This window comes from Talpa occidentalis, unplaced genomic scaffold (assembly GCF_014898055.3).
Source record: "Talpa occidentalis isolate TD23 unplaced genomic scaffold, MPIMG_talOcc4v2.1 talOcc4.6, whole genome shotgun sequence".
NCBI classification, from domain to species: domain Eukaryota; kingdom Metazoa; phylum Chordata; class Mammalia; order Eulipotyphla; family Talpidae; genus Talpa; species Talpa occidentalis.
The window spans coordinates 104,900,076-104,920,067 of record NW_023604972.1 but is presented as its reverse complement, the minus strand read 5'-3'; the positions used below and the strand labels follow the sequence as shown (position 1 = coordinate 104,920,067).

Genomic DNA, 19,992 nt, shown 5'->3' with positions numbered 1-19,992 from the left:
AAACTTTCCTACTCTTTTTTTTCCCTTATTACTATCAAGGGTCATAAAGTGGACAGTGAATGAAATGCAGTGCCTTCAAAATGACTTTCTATAATATGAAGAAGTCTAAAAAGGTGTCTCACCAATTACTGAATTTAAGGAGGTGGTACTTTGAAGGTGGGGTGGTTAGCTTTGGAGATGATGCTTTCAAGATTTTTTTTGAATTTTGTGTAAGTATAAATTTGTATAAGTATAAATTATCTTTATCATTTAAAAAACAAGAAAAAAATTGTAAAAATTCATTTTAATCACTTTGAAAGAGTGCAAAGACATACTTTACCAACACAGAAGACAACTAAGTCTATTGAGGAGGAAACAGTGCATCCTCTCCATCAGAGTGACCTATCTGTGACCCACAGGACAGCTAAGTGGGATGAAGTGTGTGCTCAAACCTCCCAGGTATGTGCTCACCTTCCAGAAAAGCATTAGGAGACTCTCATTATTCATGTGAACTTTGAAATTAATTTGGATTTACTGTCTTGACCGGATTTTTGGATGAAATATGCCAGAAATATACTCACCAATTGAAACTGAGATGTGATATGCTAGTCTTCTTCAAATTTTCAGAATTCAAGTTGTTTGGGGTTATTTTTTGGTATTTTAGAAATAGTGCAGTCAAATTTTTGAGGGGAAAAAAGTAATATTTCAGGTGGTTTAGTAGCATAACCAATTTAAAACTTATAATGATGATTACCTATTTATACTAGAGTAACAAGCACTTAGAAAATAATTAAAGACTAGGAGTTAAGGGGAGCGGCCACCGGAGGAGGGTCCCACATGGCGCGCAGACCTCTCCTGCCGCCCGCTGCTCCCCTCAGCAGTGTACTTCGGTCCTTCTGCCTGTTCTGCTCCCCGCTCTCGCTCTGGTGAATTCTCTCACCCTCCCGCGCTTCTGACTGTACCCAGTGCTTCTATAAATAAATAAATAAATCTTTTAAAAAAAAAAAAAAAAAACTAGGAGTTAATAACTATTATCTTAGGTTTAGCTATTTTCTATCTTTTGCTTAAAAAAACTATTTTAATGTACAGATGTAAAGCCATATTTAATGGGAAGATTCGTGTATTAGACACTCATCACTAATGAGGTTTCATTAGGATCTTTGTTGTTTATTTTGTATGCTAACATCTAAACTTTGAATGAAATTGATTCCCTTAGACAAACCCCAAATATACATGGATTTGCTTGATTTTATAATATTGACAGTTTCAACAAAGAATTAAAGTAGCACCATCGCCTATTAGTTTAATAAACTTAAGTTCTGCATTTTGACATATAGAATGGTGATAACAGATACAAAAAATGAACAATGCTAAAAATAGTTTAAAGTGTAGAAAAATTGGATTTGTTTTCAATAGTCCTCTTTATAATGTGATTACACATTATGTCAGATCATTGAAACTGTCCAACTGTACAATGATTTTCATTGTTCTCAAAGCTTCACATGGAGGAGAGAGGACAATAATTAATATAACTGAGGTCATATAATCACAAATAAGTAAAGATTTAAAAATAGTTCAATGTATATCATACATTATTTTTTCTTTGTTTATCAAATAAAAAGTAAGAATTTGAAAACACCACCATTGTGAGATGATAGTCATCTATAAAACTTATGTTTACTATCCAGACCATTTTTTCATGCTCAGTAATTAAAAATGGCTATGGGCATTTTTTATCCACTGAGATTTACCAACTGCTATAGCTTTCAACATTTATAGAAGGATTTCTCCACCTGCTTTTTTTTAACGAAATAACCAAATATCAGAGCAGCTTGAAGTGTTTTCTTTAAAAAAAAAAAAATAATAAGTTTACCTCTAGGCCTTTGGTTTTCAGCAGATAGAAAGCACTATCATTAGCTTACCATCCATTTTAATTTGAAATCCTAAGAACAAAAGTCATTAATAAGTCCTTTGTCATGGATTTTAAAAAAAGAAGACGCCTTTTTAGTATTTGTATGTCATCATGCCAGGCCTAGAAAATTAGGCTAATTTATTATTTAAAACACTGGTGGGATTCCTAATTGCATTCATCATTAGATATGACACGTTTAGAACTGAGAACCATATCCAGTGAGAATTTTCCAGTTTGAATTTTGAAATAAAAATATTTTTCAAGAGATCCCTAGCTATTGCCTGTTGCCATGGCAACAGTCCTATTTGTCTGAGAGCTCTGTCCGCTGCCAATGAGAGAGAGAGCAACGTCAACTAAACATACGAATACATCAAAGACAAATTCATATGCTCAATCTGATCAGCTCAATTAATGTAAGAACAGAAGCTGAAGGGGGTTAAAAGAGGGCACCCATTCAGGATAGATGAAGCCTCTTTTAGCAGAATATACACGCCGGCCTTTTGGGGGAGGAATTTAGCACACTGTCAAAAACATTATCAGAAAAAGAAAGTACTAGGCCTCCTACACCTAACAGATATGAAGCTGTCAGACAAAGAATAGCACTATTCATTAAATGACACTTATTTTCTCCCACTTTACAAGAATACAGCGAACAAAACAAGCAGGGGAGCAGCTGAGAAAGACACTTTTTTCTTTTGCTAGTGATGACAGACATGCAGCAATTATGGTGATAACTAAGGAATACTAAACAAGAAGCCAGCCTCCATTCTGTTTATCACCTTAAATTTTATGTTGCTAAATTTGCATGCAACTCCTGTTTTGTTTTATTATTTATGTCTGGGAAAAATTAGATGCCTTTGTTTTTAACATGGTGCCTTGAGTTTGGTGTAGCATACCTCTAAACTCTATGAATTCTCTCACTTTTCTTGTTAAATGGCCATATCAAGTTGAAATGCTTTTGAAGCGAGACATTTCCATAGCACAACAAAATTGCTGTTATCAATGTGAGGTATAATGTGGGACTTGGGAGCTGGGTTCATTAGTGTAAAGGGAGATGTATATTACTTCTACATCTTTTTTAAAGAGCTAGACCATAAAGTTGTATTAATTGTCAACCTTTGTGTTCATGCTTCATTTTACATGGTGAAATGTGTTGCAATGTATGTGTATTTAATAGATTCTCCTCCCACCTCCTCAGAGAAGTTGTAGGTGGTAGGAAGTAGAAACTGGCTTATAAGGTTTGTAACAGGTGCAGGCTACTAGGAGTTCCCATGAGATTGCTGCCTTTTAAGAATTTTATGCTTAAACCATGATGATCTGATTTAAGGCCCATTATCAATAGTCTGCTACTTATATCTGCATGATCGTGGACTGATTGATACTGACTTTGTAGCCATGTGCTCCATAATGCGCTGTCAGGAAATGCTGACAGATGCAATGAAAGAACAATAAATGTGGGGCAGCCATAATGTAAAGGTCCAGCCAGGCTGTATGAAAACTGATAGCTAGGATATTGGCTCCTATGTTACCATATATACCAGTCCCTTTGAGAATTTAGCTGGTGAGTGAATTAAAATGGTCTCCTGATACCCAGAAAGGGGGAAAAAAGATCTTCATTTAAAGAAGTTGCCGACTTTGCCAAAACACTGCTTTAAAAGAGCAGAGCCAAGATTTAAAAAAATATTCTCCCTTTCTCAAAAATCTACGCATGTCTGACACATCTGAAAAACTATTCCTCAAAAATCAGTACACACAAAGTAGCACAGTATCTACTTTTTATAATACTTAATTCATTTGTATAAAATTACAAAAGGAGATATTTTATTAGGATACCTATTTTAAAAGTAAGGCATTTGATACTATTTTTAAAAATTCTTGAACTTGATGCATGAATGTAGCTGGTATTTTGCCAATGCTGGTTTTTAATAAATACTAAGATGAGAAGTCAATTTAATAGTACTAAGCTATGAAAGTTACTCTCTTCTCCATAGCCTTGATATCTAGCTCTAAAAAGTTAGATTGTACTATCATTTAATACCTTATCATGCTTTTTTCTTGCTTATGTATGATTTTACAGATACACTTCAGATTCTTAAGCATTATTTAATAATTCTTGGTATTTAGAGATACAATTTCTAAATAGGATATTGATGTCTCCTAATAGATATAATAATTATTTGTTTCAAATGTAAAATCATCATTTATTATATTTTCAAAAATAAACATAGGCTCTGATATGTGTCCTTAATTTTTTCTCTTTTGACTAGGAAATGAAAATGTAATAAATAACTGATATATTTTCAGCACTGAGCCCCTTGTGGTACCTACATGTACTGGTGTGAATTAAAGTCATTTGCATTGAGAGCAAGGATATTGCATTGATAAAAGTAAAAGTTATTTTCTTTGTTAAAAAGTTGTCTAAACGGTTTTGGGGGTCCCTGGAAAATCCAATTTGACTTAAGAGTCAGTGAAAATAATTTGCTCATGTGGATTTGATTTTTCATCCAAACACTTTTATGGTATGTATTTGCCACATTCAAAAACAATTTTTTAGGATGAAAAAAACACTTATTCTAGTGAGATTTGAAAGATGTTCTCTTCTGAAAGTACTCTAAGTATTCTAAGCAGATCATTGGCAAAACTTGCCTATGCCTGTAATTGTGTCCATTCGGGGGAATGACTTTTTTCTACCATATTATTGGCATAATAGATTGAGTCATCATTAGTGTCTGATATGCAAAAGCCTGGTTTAAAACTCTTCTGTGGATCCTCTTTATCACGCAAAATATTGACACAATAGATGATAATGGCTCCAAAGGAGCCATTAGGGTCCATCATGTCAGGGCCTACTCAGGCATTTCTTAGCAGGTAGCACACAGACTCTTGACATAATAGATCATAACAAGTCTAAAGGAATAATTATCATTTCTTAAATTATACCATACTTGGGGATCTCCTAGTTCATCAAAATTAGAGCATATTATCACCAATGTGAAGTCTAAATAATTCATTAATTGTATTCTACTAGAAATAAACATTTTATAAACACACAGCAAATATATTATAAATTGCATAAACTAACCACATCACATGCAGTTATTTACTCTTTTCTCCATCTAGAAACTTATGAGGTCCATACTGATTGTTATGAATATTCATAAAAACAGTTGCTTCTCAGCCTTATACCTTTTATGCCAAGAGTCAGCCTGGAGCAAATTTTTAACGTCCATTGCCTAGACCTTTGAAAGTGGATATGCCTAATGGAAAGAGTGACAGAGCTTGAGTGACACTGACTCTGACAGGCAGGAGCTCTGGTGGGCACCCATATAATTAAATCTTTTGTGTGATCTGGATAGCTAAGGCAGAACTTGATATTTTACTAACAAAATCCTTTGGAAAAAATGCCTTCATTCCTCCAAAGTTTAGGTTGTTTACCACGTGAAGAAATGAAAAATCTGCAAAGAAAAACTCCCTGATAGTTTTGATGATTGATATTCTCTGCCATGTAAAAGATGAAGTGAGTGGTATTAGGTTGGCTTGTAAGGAAAGCATCATGCTTTTTCTTTTCATGTGAGTAGTTTTTATTGTGTTGAGATTAGAGACAAATAGAAATTATATTATACAATGTTGCAAGCCATTAGCTTTTCATAAAAAGAAATTTTATGTTCGGTGAAAAGCTTTTGATCTTGAGGACTTTCTGAAAAGCTTTTTAAGTTTGATTTTTGGTGGTGTGGCTTGTTATTTGGTGTGTTGGTATCAGTGTGTAGGAATCATGTCAGGTGGTTTACTATTTGCATGGCAGTGCATTGTATTTAAAGAATGTCATTTTGGAAATTTTAATTCAGTTTACTCTTCAAAGATTTAATGAGTATATAAGTTCTAATCAGATCATATGTAACAAAAATAGTTCTCTGACTTTTATTAGTCACAGATTCTTTCCCCAGGGTTAATGCTTTTTGTGTTTTCAGGTTCCTGGCAACACATGATCTTCAAATAAAATAAAGCAAAACGATTTCTTTGAACTTACAAACTACTTTTTACCCCCCAATTCCCTTTCTCCTTATTCTTAGAAAATTGGAATAGACTAATACACAGTTTCTGTTACTGAAAAAATGCAATGGCATAAACCTATTGCACACTGGAGGTCACCCTTGCTATTTACAATTTTTCTTCACTTTTACCAAACAAAAGTAGATCCTGCATACTTTTAATATGCACCACAGTTTTCATGGTATTTCGATATAAATACATGAGTGTTTTGTGTCTTCCTTGTATAGTTAGTCATATTAAGTGCAATTAAGGAACCCATTATAAAAATCTTATGGTTGTCTGATTTTTCTGATGAAATAAGCAAATGACAAGAAGCTTTTCAAACTGAAACAAGAAGCTTTCATTATATAGAATGTGTAATGGATTTGAAAATCTTTCCAAATTATTGTAAGAGAATTCTAGAGTAGAGTTCATATGCATTTCTTACTCAATAATTTGTCAGATTTTTTCCCTCATATCATTTCTGGGGATAAGTTTACCTTTGTTAATACATGGCTCATTGATAACTAACAATTACTTGTGTAGTAATTTTATTTTCACACAATTTATTGTGGTATGCTGCATACTTGACTATGTTCTGTTTTTCCACCATGTTAGTTTTGTGTTTTTAATGTCAATTCAAGATTTAAAATGATATAACTATAAATAAAAATGCATTGCCTTAAAGACTTTTAAGCAAGAATATGTATATAAACAACAAAATTATTAAACTCAGTGAGAATTCTGGCTTTTTGTGGATATCTCAATGACAAAATATAAACTGAGGAAAAACATTTTAGCCTGCATTTGGAAGCCATTCAAAACAGGACCCAAAATAGGAGAAGAGTCTGATTTCATTTTAATGGGAAGATTATTCTGAAAAATCAGATTCTTCATCTGTGAGCTCTAACAGGCAAAGTATGAAGACTTTACAGAGAAAATATATATTTTACCTATTTTTCTGTAAGCTGTACTAGAAATATGATTTTTCCTGATGCAGATTATCTTAGTGTATATAGCCAATTTTCTTTCTCTCAGTTATTTATAGCACTTTTTAGTCTTTCATTTAAAAAGATACTTATCATATAAGTTTAACATACTACGTTAAACTTGGCACAAGGAGGAGAGGTCAGAAATGTGTTAAAAATGGGAAATGGCTTGAATAGATTCATATGAGATAGAAAGATCAAGGGCGCAGAGGGCACACATCACTAGTCCCCTAGTCAAAGCCTAAAGATATCTCAGAGCTACTCAGTCTCTCTCTGCTGCTGATGACATACCAGGTTTATCAATTCCTGTCTCTCTCCCTGTTTGGGGGTCAGTGAAGGGACTGACGGGCCATAGAACAGTCTCTAGATGGCTGATTTTTACAAAGAGAAACAGTTATATAGCATCTTTTTTTTTTTTTTTTCCAGTTTCCTTTCTGACACACTGCCAGTGTTATCCCCTTTTTTTAATAGGGTCATACTGTCCCCTGGTAAATGCCCTGCACTGAAGGGTCTCCAAGAAGCCTTTCCTGAACATTCTAGCAGTACGGAGATCTCTTTCACAAACAGTACAGCACTGAGTGTACCACTCATTTTGGATATAACGTGCATATTTAGGTTTTTAACCAGAAACTGTGTTTGCTTCATTCCACTACCAAGTTTGTAGGCCCAAGTGCAGCAAGAACTGTCCCTTTTATCCTATAATCCTCACTACCATGAGCAGAACATTGCATGGAAGTGATCGTTTCTTTCTCTGAACTCTCATCACACCTCCCTTGTACCACTTCCGTGACCCTCATCACATCCTCCTTTGTATTACACTTATCTAAGAATGTGTTTTATCTCCTTGGCAAAAATGTAAATTCCTTGGGAGCAGCACTATATCTTGTGCATCTTTATATTCCACACTGTCATCTTTACAATAATCACATTTAGCATCATTTTCAATTAACTTTTTCTGAAACTTAACTAGCATTCACTGAATACCTTGGTACAGAGCCCTATGCCAACTGCCGAGGATGATACAAAATAAAATATCACCGTTTTTTTTTTTGTTTTACCAAGAGACAGCCTACAATACGATGGGTGAGAAATTAGTGAAAGTGAGTAATACAGAACATGAGCAGAGCAGAGTAAATGGAAATAGCACTGAATTGTGGCTGGAAATGGAAGTAGACGGTCTCAATTTTCAACTGGGAAGTTGGTAATGTGCATGATGTCTTTAAATCCTATTTCAGTGGTGTGCTCTATGGCAAAGACTCTTCTCTGGAGATGTAGAAAGGATTTCCTTCAATATGAATGACTAAAAGAGTGCTTAAGCTTGAGCAGCTGAACCTGTCCCAGGCTAAATGGAAGGAAACAATTTGCATGAATTCAGCTTTCACTTACTCATTCAATGAATGAATGAATGCTAGTACCCATCTTGATATTTACTTACTGAGCAAATTAAACAAATATTCCCATCTTAAAACATAAGCATTCTTTGTGTTCAGGAGGGAATTCTGTGCTTCATATGTAGAAAATCTTGAGATTCTTAAATTTATGTTATTGTCTACATGAATACATATACCATTATGGTCCTATATTATAACATAATACATTTATTTCCTTTTGAAATTTTAATAACCTTCCTTTATTTTCATACTAGTAACTGAGAAGCTACTTGATCTTTTAAGCCAATACCAGAGTCAAAACTCTTTGAGGGAAGAGGCTGTACACATGTTTTTATATACTAACTTAAATAGTTTTAGAATAGAAAAGAAATTCTGAGTATGATAGATGTAAAGCATGGAGTGACTACCCCTACAGTTCCTGTGGTCAAAGTGTCTGGCCCTTAATAGAGATATTTGATAAGTGTTTATTGAATTTAATTTTATTTATCCATGAATAACAACTGAATTTGTGTTGCATGATTCTAAAAGATTTAATATAGAAAATCCCTTTAAACTTCCCATTCACTACTAGCAAATTATTTAAAGGATCCATGCTTTTCGATCCTATAACTCTTATTCTACCAAATACAATTTGATTCTTGGCGTCTTACTAAGTAAATGATTTAATAATACCAATCAATAAATACTTCCAAGAAAATAATTTTGAGGTAATGAAAATATAATGTGTATTAAATGCCAAGTGGCAGTAGATTTTATGAGGATCCTGAGGAAGGCAGTCTCTCTTTTTTTGGTCTAGAGTAGTTTTTTCCAAATATAGGAAGAAGTGGAAACTGAACTACAATTTGGAGGATGAAATGTGGTTCAGATGGGTAAAGATTTACAGGGAAGGAAGGTCATTAGCATAAAACAATGACTTAAGCAAAGATCCAAAGACTGTAAAGTTTACTGCATTTGAGAAGACCTTGAGCAAACCAGTTGGTTGGAGTAGAAGGAAACTAGATTGGAAAGAGAGATTGGAACGAGATCACAGTGGGCCTTATGTTTCACAGGAAAGAATGTTCCTTGATTCCTTGAACTTTAGGGCCCAGTGACAGGGTAAATAGTATTTCAAAATTTCTAATATAAACCATAGCATCTGAAGGAATGTGATATATCAAACTGAGAGGGTGGGATTAGCAGGGGGATGGTGATAAGGAGTGAGCTAAAGTGAGCAAAAGAGGCACATACACTGTTAGACACAACAGGAGAACTAAGGTGGCTAAAATATATATTTTAAATAGAGAATTATACTTTTCTTCATATTTTTAACTGATATTTGCCTATACTTACCTTTTTATGATAAGAAGCAGGAGTTGGCTTAAAGATTATCCATGGTAAATGAAGGAATATCTAGAACTTTCATTAAAATCTACCTGAGATGCAAGGAACAAGATGTCATATTAAATTCTTCATCAATACTCTAAGGGAATAGGCTGCAAGTGTTGGTATTTATCAGTTACCTTATTGTGAAGCTGGAAACAGATATGTAAACCAAGCCCTGCCTGTGAGGTATCTAGTCAGAATGCCTACCGAAGAGGTCTGGGTATCTATGTTATGACCAGCCCTATAGATTATTTACATGAATATTAAAGTTTGAAAACCACTGCCATGATGTGTTATTTCTACTGCGTTTTGTTTCACTTACCTTCATTTATCATTAAGGCAATTAACCACATAAAATATAGAAAGGAATAATGACTACAGCATCCATATACTTAAAAACTGATGCCACTATTGTGAACATCTTTGATCATTTCTCTAATATCTTTATAATTTCAGAAAGTGGCACATAAATGTTACTGAGTTTAGTAACTTTCTTACAAAGTTTAACTGAGGGTTTGCTGAGTACAATTGCTAGGATTCAATATTTGCAAAACTTTCTTACCTGGTCAGAATTTCTAGAATATTGTGAAAGTAAAACATTTCATATTTATCAAAGTTACAGTGGGACATTTCTTTATGTGAATAAAATGTGAATATTATATCTTTTCAATATGGTTCTGGAATTTCCCAGTTTGTCCCTTACACTAAAGCATTTTTTCAACTCTTAAATGATGAGAGTATATCAAAACTAAACACATTTTTTTCCAATGTATTTTTCATCTTCTGAGTTCAGGATTTTACAGGTGTAATGATAAATGTATTGGTCTGGATGATTGACAAAGGCAATAAAGTATAAAAATGCCCTTGATTTGGGCAATTATTGCTATAATTAACTTTTTTAAAAAAATTTATGCATGCAAGAGTCAGGGTACAGGCCAGAGATGTGGAAGAGGGGTGAGAGGATTCACTGGAGACAGCGTGGGAAACAGAACAGGCAGACCGACTGAAATACACTACTGAGGGGAGAAGCGGGCGAGACAGGAGAGGTCTGCCTCGCCACATGGGTTTCTCTCTGGCAGGCCAGGGATTGAACTCATGCTGCAGAGGCTGCGGATTGCTTCACATTGTGTTGCTTAACCCCTTGCGCCACCAGGGAGGCCCTGATATAATTAACTTATAACAAATAAAATCTCAATTGGATCTTACATTCCTCCCTTTTACCTCTAAATAAAACCAGTCATGTGGTCATATAAATACTATATATTCTATCTTTTAACTTGTTTATATTATAATAATCTCAGATTGCTATCACTTGTTTATTAATTTCTTTTCCCCTTTACTGATTTTTTTTAAGCATTAAAACATCGGGTCATTGGAGAGGTGGCTTGTGGAAGGAGGATTACATATATTCTCCCAATAGGCAGAGGGTGTGTAAAACGGGTTTTTAGCTACTAAAATAATTTCCATGTGACAAGCCCCCTCTCACTTATTAAAGGTCATAACATAGTTAGACATTAGCTCTGCTTCTGCCACTCTTGGAATCTCACTATCTTTGGATCCCTTCTATTGGTACTTTCATAATCTCCTTTTACACTTATATATACATTACTGAGTCTCTCTGTTGATAGTCATGAAAACAAATTTTAATTGAGTTTGGCATGTCAAAACCCTTTCTTGGATTTTATGTTTGATGTGCCATGCCACATTTTCAATGAATAAAAAACTGCCTCCTTGCATATTTATTACACATTCTCAGTTAGTGTGATTTTGTTACACTACCAGTTGCCTTATTATTTTTTACACCTTCACTTTGATATCACAGTGGTTCATTGTCAATCGAAATAATGTATCAGAAGTGGCACAGCTAATGAGCACACAGTTGCCTTTAGTTACATCATGAAACCTAACTGGGGAATAGGCTATAAAAATTGGGGGAGGGGTTCTGACATTTTATAAATGTCATATGTCAATCCTACATTGTGGTGGCTGTGAAACTCTGCATTCTGATGGTATCATAGTCATAGGATAGGCCATTTTCACTAGCAGGGAATGAGATTATTTTATTATAACCCTAAAGAAAGGTGGTGGTGAGTGGGTGGGTGTGTGTGTGTGTGTGTGTGTGTGTGTGTGTGTGTGTGTGTGTGTGTGTATGTGTGAGAGAGAGAGAGATTTGTTTTTCAAATTAACAGTGTAAGTCTTTTGGTTTGTGTATATGAATCCGGAATGATTGGTCATTCTATTCATATAAATTAGTAGAGAAAACATTTTGATGAGTCAAAGTAAAAAAAATGACATGAAAAGTTAAATTCTGTGCCTCCCCTGGTGGCGCAGCGGTTGAGCACTGGTCTCTGCAGCGCCAGTTCAATCCCCGGCCACCGGCGAGGGTCCCACAAAAAAAAAAGTTAAATTCTACTTTTATACTGTTAAATACAATATTTTTATCTTAGACTACCAATAGTTGTGATATTTTCTGTTTCCATAAAATTAAATTGGAATTCATGTTGGGAGTGAAAAAATCAGGACATAATTTTTAAACTTACCCTTTATTTTAAGGTATGTTTTCAGAACTTATGATGTATGAGGTATTAATAGTAAAATAGTCAATTCTCAGTGCATAAGGGTTTTAATTTTGTGAATCAAGAAATATTACTAATTGCAGAATACCAGATGTATTTTTATTTATACTGCTTTTAAGATTTTGTCTTATAACTGTAGAGTGAACTCAGAATGTGATAGTGAAGGTAGGTGAGTACTTGCAGTTCTGAAATATTTTTACGTTTAAACTGGTTAACTTAATATTCAAATAGTTATTTTAAAATTGGAGATTTTGTTTCAAGGCAGAGTACACGTGTATGGTTTTACTGTTGCAAGTGATGACCCTGCATGTCTCCTTGTCAGTATCTGACTAACCAGGAAACAGAGAAAAAGGTAAAGTATAAAACTGGGGTATGTGGGAGAATAACAATAACACTGGTAAATGAGAGTCAGCCTGGTCTTCAGATCTATGAACATTTTTATTAGTGAAATTTGTCAACCAGGTCAGCATTTTCTATTACCACTTCTCCGGTTGACACAGGTCACCCCTCATTTTATTCTTTCTCTTACCAGGCTAACAGTAGGAGCGATGCTATCCTCAATTAAGAATGTCTTGCCATCATCAAGATACCTTTGCTTAAGGTGATCCCAGCTGCAGGGAGGCAGGTAATTTTTTTCTAGTTTCAGAGTAGCTTTTCAGGGTTACATGTAACTAGTAAAGAGCAGAACCAGGAGTGTATCATGATTTTTATCATTTCCATCCATTATTCTTTACACCAAGTATTTCCCCCCTCAGGCTTCTTCCCACATAATAGATTTTTTTTTAATTTATTTTTCACATAATTGTTCATTTTTTTAAAAGTTATTTATTTATTTATTTATTTATTTATTTATTTATTTATTTATTTATTTATACAAGCACTGGGTACAGTCAGAAGCGCGCGAGGGTGAGAGAATTCACCAGAGCCAGAGCTGGGAGCAGAGCAGGCAGAAGGACCGAAGTACACTGCTGAGGGGAGCAGCGGGTGGCAGGAGAGTTCTGCGCGCCATGTGGGACCCTCCTCCAGTGGCCCCGGGAGCAGCCAGGGATCGAACTAGCGCTGCAGAAGCTGCGGGCAGCTTCACAACCCAGCGCTCAACCGCCGCACCACTGGGGAGTCCCACCACATAATAGATTTTTAATGAAAATTTTATTTGTAATTTGAAACAAAGGTGAGGCTTATTATATATCTTCTAGGCCAAATGGTTTTGAATCATCTGGATTCTGGGCATGATCTAATTTTGATTGCAGTATTTAGTGCAATAATTGAAATAATACAGTGAAATAATATAATGAAAATAATATAGTGAAATAATATAATGAAAAATTCATTGAAATAATATAGTGAAAAATCAATAGTTTTCTAAAATCATGACAGTATTAGGAAACACCTTTCTAAGGTGACTCGAGTGTGTGGCACACCCTGAGATCTCCTGCCCCATTTTACCAGGGATAAGTTAGGCAAGGGTACCTGCGGACCTTGCCAGGGACAAATGACCACAGCTTTTCCCCTTCCTTCTACCATGAACTTAATGTTTTTAGTAATCACCATACGCGTGAATTATGAGTTATTTTCATTTATGAGAAATGACTACTTTAAATTGTCATGTTGGATATGAACATTCTACTTTCCAAGACCCCAGTTCTTTATAATGAAGCAAATAGATATTTCCAATTTTTAAAATTCCCTTTCCACAATTTAAACTTTATCTTTTCTAAAACTTTAGGGAAAGGCAATTTTGGGGAAATAGACACAATTACTAATTAGTGCTGATATTAAAGCTAGATACATTTCAGTGTTTTTTTTTTTAATGGGATAGGTGGCTTACTTTTCATTGTAATTGAAATAATTTCCAATATATGAACTTACAACATTAGGTTGAGGATTCCTAATTTTGTATTTTAAATTTAAGTAGATTTAATGCATTAGTTTTGAGACAGCATTGGAAAAAGCTTTAAGATATAAATTGAGAAGATTTAGAAAGTTCCTGTATAAGCCCAAGATGATGTTCCTTTTAAATAGAAACTGGAAGCATCTAGAACTTTTGTGTGATAAGTTAGGCTTCAATTGTTTTTCTTTTTTTCTTATTATCAACTTGTCTCCCTAGAGGGGAAATCATTATGTACATAAATAGTTGTGTGTTAGTTGAACATGAATAATTTTGTCTGTCATTGAAACACTCCATCTTCTTTTTGGAAGTTAAGAGTAATGTTAGTTTTACCTTTAAATATAGTTGTTACCTGATGGAGTTGGTTGCTTTTCGGCTCTTCCATCATCTGAAAATAATTATAACTTACAACTTTCATTTCCTTTCAATGAAGGAGGCAACAATTTGAAAATCTTTTTCTCATAAATCCTGACAATAAGAACTTTTTTTTGGCAGTATTGTTATAAATAATCTGCCTAAATTATTAAGTGTAAATATGTTGTTAGAGATGTGCCAAGAGTAGACAACCCATTAAATTTCCTTTGTTTAAAACGATCCAATTTTGTTGTTGGGTAAGACAATTTATTCATACAATCATATAAAAATCATATTTAATAAAGAACAATCCAAGGCAAAGAGAAAAAAATGTCTTTATCCATAAGCAACCAGATGAGAAATGGATTTTTATTCAGTCAGATCCTTTTAGTCAATGAAACAGCATTTTCATGCATATTGCACTCAAGTGATAATTAATATAGTCTAATTCAGGACATGATGCCTGAATTGATGTACTGTCATCAATACCCCATGTTAAAATCAAACCTTGACAGGGGTTTAACACCCTGGAACAGGTCATCATATGATAATACTCTTTGCCTTTCAGTATTTGTCTTCAACCAAGCAAAGTATTACAAGATGGGGTAAGGAAAAAAAAAGGGAAATAATTACAAATGAAGAGTGACGCGGGCTGTGAATAGAACATATGTTAGGCTAGGCAGAGGCATCAGTGAATTATATCATTTCATGATGAAGCGGCACTGGGGCTGAACGGGCCTATTTTAAACCTTGATGTATTTTATCTCTACTGTATTTGGACTGTCATCTTTGGAGAAAGACTTGGTGTAATTGAGAGTCAACTCCAATCTGCATGACTCGAGCGTGAAGTGGGGGCCAGATGAGCATTGCTATGGAGGCCAGGGAAGCTTCTAATAAGATAAAATGAACAACCTCTTTTTATGCCTCCAGTTACAAATGCATTCTGTGGAATAGTGTTCAGAATTATGGCTTACAAATGTCATTCATGTTACAAAGTTTGGAAAGTGTTCTAATAATCTGAAAGGATACCAGTTCATGTTAACTAAGCTCATTTTAGGGGAGATAGAGTCAAAACCTGTTTTATATTAAGCTTTCCTTGTGAAAACTTATTAGGTATAATCAGTATAATTTGTTCATAATGTGTTTTCATTATGTTTGATTTTGATTACTTCACAAAAATCCTTGACATTTTGCACACCCTTTAATGCCCACTCACATACTCCCTTCTTTCTTGCAATTTAGTTTGATAACTTCAGCCAGAAATCACTGCCATCTGTGAATATTTTAATCTCCTAGCCTTAAAACTGTGTTCCCCTTTAGAAAGTGTTTCTGTTTGACCATGTATGTAAAGTGTCACCTCCTTGGCTAAACTGAGAGCTCCTCAGAGCTATATGCCCTAAGTTCACATTGTGCATCCACTGAAGTGCTAGGAGCATCACCAGTATAATGTGCACTTAGCAATGTAGATGGACAAATAATTTGGGTTGGTGTAGACATAACCATGTCATCTGATTGGGAATAGTTCAGAATTCTCATATTCATCCTTTTATCATCTAATCAGTCAACATTGCATTGTCTGGTTTGCAAAAACTGCTAAATATCTGCCATTGAACAATTTACTTTATGTGGAAATTAATTTGGAGAACTTAATGTCATATGGTCGACTCAAACCCATGGAAATTCAGCTGCATGTGACTGAAGCAAGGGATGAAACAGTATGAATGATTACCACTAAGACCTGCACTGTTTTCTTTCATACTTATTGGAGATTCAGCAGGAATTAATATTCACTCAATGTCAGATTCCTAAGGGAGTGGTTTAAAAGTAGAATAGTCTGTGTAAAACTGGTGGTGATGAAGAAAGTAAGAAAAACTCTATTCTTGAGTATTGAATCCAGCCAAACTATGTTTCCTGTATATTTCCTATCATCCACCTATTAAATCTCTATGAAAAGTAAAATCCATCCATGTAGAAGACCAGTAAATTTCAGTTCATTGCACGGACCCAGTCCATCAAAGTAGGGAACATTGATGTCTCTCCTTTATTCCTCCATCACCCCTTTTGGCTTGTCTCCCTCTCCCTAGAACATGCTATTGTTTTCTTGCCCAACAATGATCAAAAAAAGTTGCTCTTCTTACTGACCTATAACAGAAAAGACTTGTAAGAACATTTAGGAAATCTGAAAATTCTTCCTGAAAATAGTCAGAATATTGTTTAGCCATGGCCTGCGAGCCTTATCCTTTTTATGGAAAATACCAGTATATCCTGCTAGTCTCTTCAATTTTTGGTAAGTTTTGCATAAACTTTAAAATGATTGATATATTAATACTGTTTTCTGTTTAGAATAGTGTATGTCTATCAAGAGATGTGCTTGAATTCATTTAAAATAGACCTGAAATACACCAATTACCACCTCACTTTGACAATTATGTGAACACCAAATACTTAATTTTCTTAAAACTTGGATACAATTTAATACAAATAATACAATTTAATACAAATAAATTCTTATGTTTTAGTAATGAATGGACTAAACATAACTGATTTTAATTTGACTAAAATCAAATTATAACTTTACATATATATGATTTGGGAGCTACTTTTGTAGGAAATGCTTTATAATATAAAAATGAATAACTAGATTTTGTTATTTTAACATGATTTAAAACAAAGTTAAGTACATATACTTTTACAAAGGAATTAGATTTTAATCTTTAGTAAAGCAGATTATCGACCATAGTATATGGCATCTTTTATCTTAGCACTTAAATTATTTTGAAATGCAGTGTGTGTGTGTGTGTGTGTGTGTGTGTGTGTGTGTGTATAAAATAGTCTCAGGATTTTCTAAAATAAGTATGCTGATTTTTTATTTGGTAATACCATATCATAACAACAATTTTGTCACTTGAATGTTAAATAATGTGGCTATTCATTTGCAAAATAAGGAATCTCAGGAATTTTTTTACCAAGGCAAGCTGAAATAGTTAATGGCTCTAGTTAAGGAATTTGTGAATGCTGACACCCTTTTTCCTTGTTCTAACACATTTCAAAAATAAATTATCTCCTTTTACTTACACTCCCAAAAGTCATTTAAACTTTCACAATAATTATTAAGGCCATATCTCTGCCTTCACTATTAAACTATTAAAATAAAATTCACATTAGAAATTTCAAGTTATGAGAGAGTAGAATTCACCTTAAGAATTTAATAGATGTGATTTGAATAATACTATAAATAATCCTGAAGCAAGGATTTACGTGTATCCACATTAAATATAAGAATAAGTCCATAATTAATATCTAGTCTGTGTCCAATCATTAGGAAATTTATAGGTTAGCATGTATGGAAATTGATCCATTAAGGAGAAAAAAACAGAAGTGCTCTTATAATTGAATGGAAACAAACGAAAATAAAGATTTTTGCTTTATAGGTGACATGCAATATGCTGAAGAGAAAGTTGTGAGTTTATTCAACTGAATTACCTGCTTATTTTTCACCTAGACAGTGTGATTTGGAGTTCCCTTATCCTGTTATGTACTCTCACAGCTGATTTAAAAGGGAAAAAAAAAAAAAGGAAAGCTTGGATCATACTGTATAGCTTTCTGTGATGAAATATTTTTATATCTTGCCAGCTCATTCTCTAGCTGCTTAAATACAAGATGAAAATACTCAAAGGCATCTCACTGCTGATACTTTCTGAAAAGAAGCAAAGGATCAGTTCAAAAGTTAAAATACTCAAAGCAATCTGATTTGGGGATCTTTGTAGATTCAAAACTCTCCTAACTTCCTTTTAATAGTTAAGGGCATAAATCTACATGAATGAGATGTGAGAATGGAGGGAGCAGAGAAAAAAAGCAGTAAAAGTAAATCAAGTAAATAACTTGGAACCCCCAAAATAAAATGGAAACATTCTCTGTGGTAGTTCAAATAGGTTCTTTCAGTTCCAAAACGAAGAGTACTTAAATTCACAAAAATAAATATTGCCTTCAGTATTCTAGGCATTCTTAATCTTGGCTTCTTCTGAGCTGATGGTAACTTGAAGAGATCAGCAATTTCCACTAGGCTCCTCAAATGTGCATTTTTATCATAGCTACACTATGGAAGAAAGAAAGAAAAAACTAATGACATCAGTAAATTGCATAAAGCTCCTATTTAAGTCAGTGGCATACTGAGCACATTTGACATCTGGAGCAGATCATTCTTAACTCCTGTTCTATACAGCAAATTTATTTTGAGCAACAATCATAAAGTGAAACAAATAATAACAGTGACATGATTATGATTTGAAGGGGACAGAGATGGTGAAATTTTTTTCTTTAATTAAACTAAGAGCATATAGTCATGTCAGTAAAAAAGAGAAATAATAAATTGTTTCAGTACCAAAAAAGAAAAAAAGTAATTGAGTACTGTTTAATTACATTGATATATTTTTTGAAAAAAGGAAAAAATCTTTAAATTAAAATTTTTCAACCCAAATGAAAGCTGTCATATAGAAGAGACTGAAATAATTTCTATTCATCTTTATTTGACCATGCTATCATTGGCTGTTTCAAATTCTCTGCTCAAAAATAGGAATCTGTCACAGCACGAGAGTTGAAGACACTGTAACTTGAAGCCAGATTGAACAATTTGGACTGCTACAATTTTGCTCTTGAATTTAGTTTTGTTATAGGGCAGCCCCGATATTGAACAGGTTGCCTGGCTATGGGTCCTCACCTGCGCGCTTACAAGGGACTTATTAATACTCCACTACAGGCACACACAAAAGGTTAATAAAAGGTTTATTTACAAGGGAAAAGAAAATAAGGAAAATGTACAACTCAGGGAGAAAATAGGGAAATAAAGTCTTTAATGCGTCCTACCCAATCCGCTGACCTGGAAACCCAAAAAGCACTCTCCAAGCTGGCCGGACGCTGCGAGCTGGCAGAGAGTCAAAATGGGGGACCCCTCCAAAGCCCAAGTGTCTGGCTTTATACCAGTCTGGCTGCTTAACCCCACCCTCAGGTCCCAGCCACCTTCCCTTTGATGGTGATGGGATTTGGAGTTCCCAGTGTCTTTGGCTTTGGCCTGGGGTGGGGGTGGAGTCCACAAAGCCTGTATGAAATTAGCTTTAGGACATCCTTTTCCCCCTTACTGTTTTTCAATTACCACATGCAACTGAGTTTCCATGTGTCTGAGTTGACTATACTGTTGTACATTAAGTTCTCTGAATTAATTTCCATGTAGAATAGAATTATTTAAAGATAAGTAATAAATGTTAATTTATTATATTTTGACTATAAAAAATCAACTGTAATGACAGTAGCAGTTGTTTAGAACATAAACCAAAGAATCATTTTTTAGGGAGGAATATTTTATTATTATTATTATTTAGAATTGCCAGTAAATTGTAACAGTAAAAAGCAAGATTTTTGTGGGTATGACTAGTGTTTTTCAATTCTCTGCCAAGTATGTACTCTATTACTGCCTGACCTAGAGGTCAACCTCTTCCATTCACTTCCCTTGGTATAC

At 34.2% G+C, this 19,992-nt stretch overlaps 1 protein-coding gene across 10 annotated transcripts in view; it reads left to right on the top strand.

Annotated features, from left to right (window-relative positions):
• The window catches only part of KIAA0825 (KIAA0825 ortholog), a 388,655-nt gene that overhangs the window by 254,690 nt on the left and 113,973 nt on the right, over nt 1–19,992 (top strand). For 4 of the 10 annotated variants that reach the window (XM_054688517.1, XM_054688518.1, XM_054688519.1 and 1 more), the window contains exon 21: nt 12,771–12,863. The exons of the other annotated variants lie outside the window; for them this stretch is intronic. In XM_054688517.1, coding sequence (XP_054544492.1) covers nt 12,771–12,843 — 73 coding nt within the window. In that variant the 3' untranslated portion in view covers nt 12,844–12,863. The remainder of the gene's footprint in view (nt 1–12,770; nt 12,864–19,992) is intronic. 10 annotated transcript variants of the gene reach the window in all.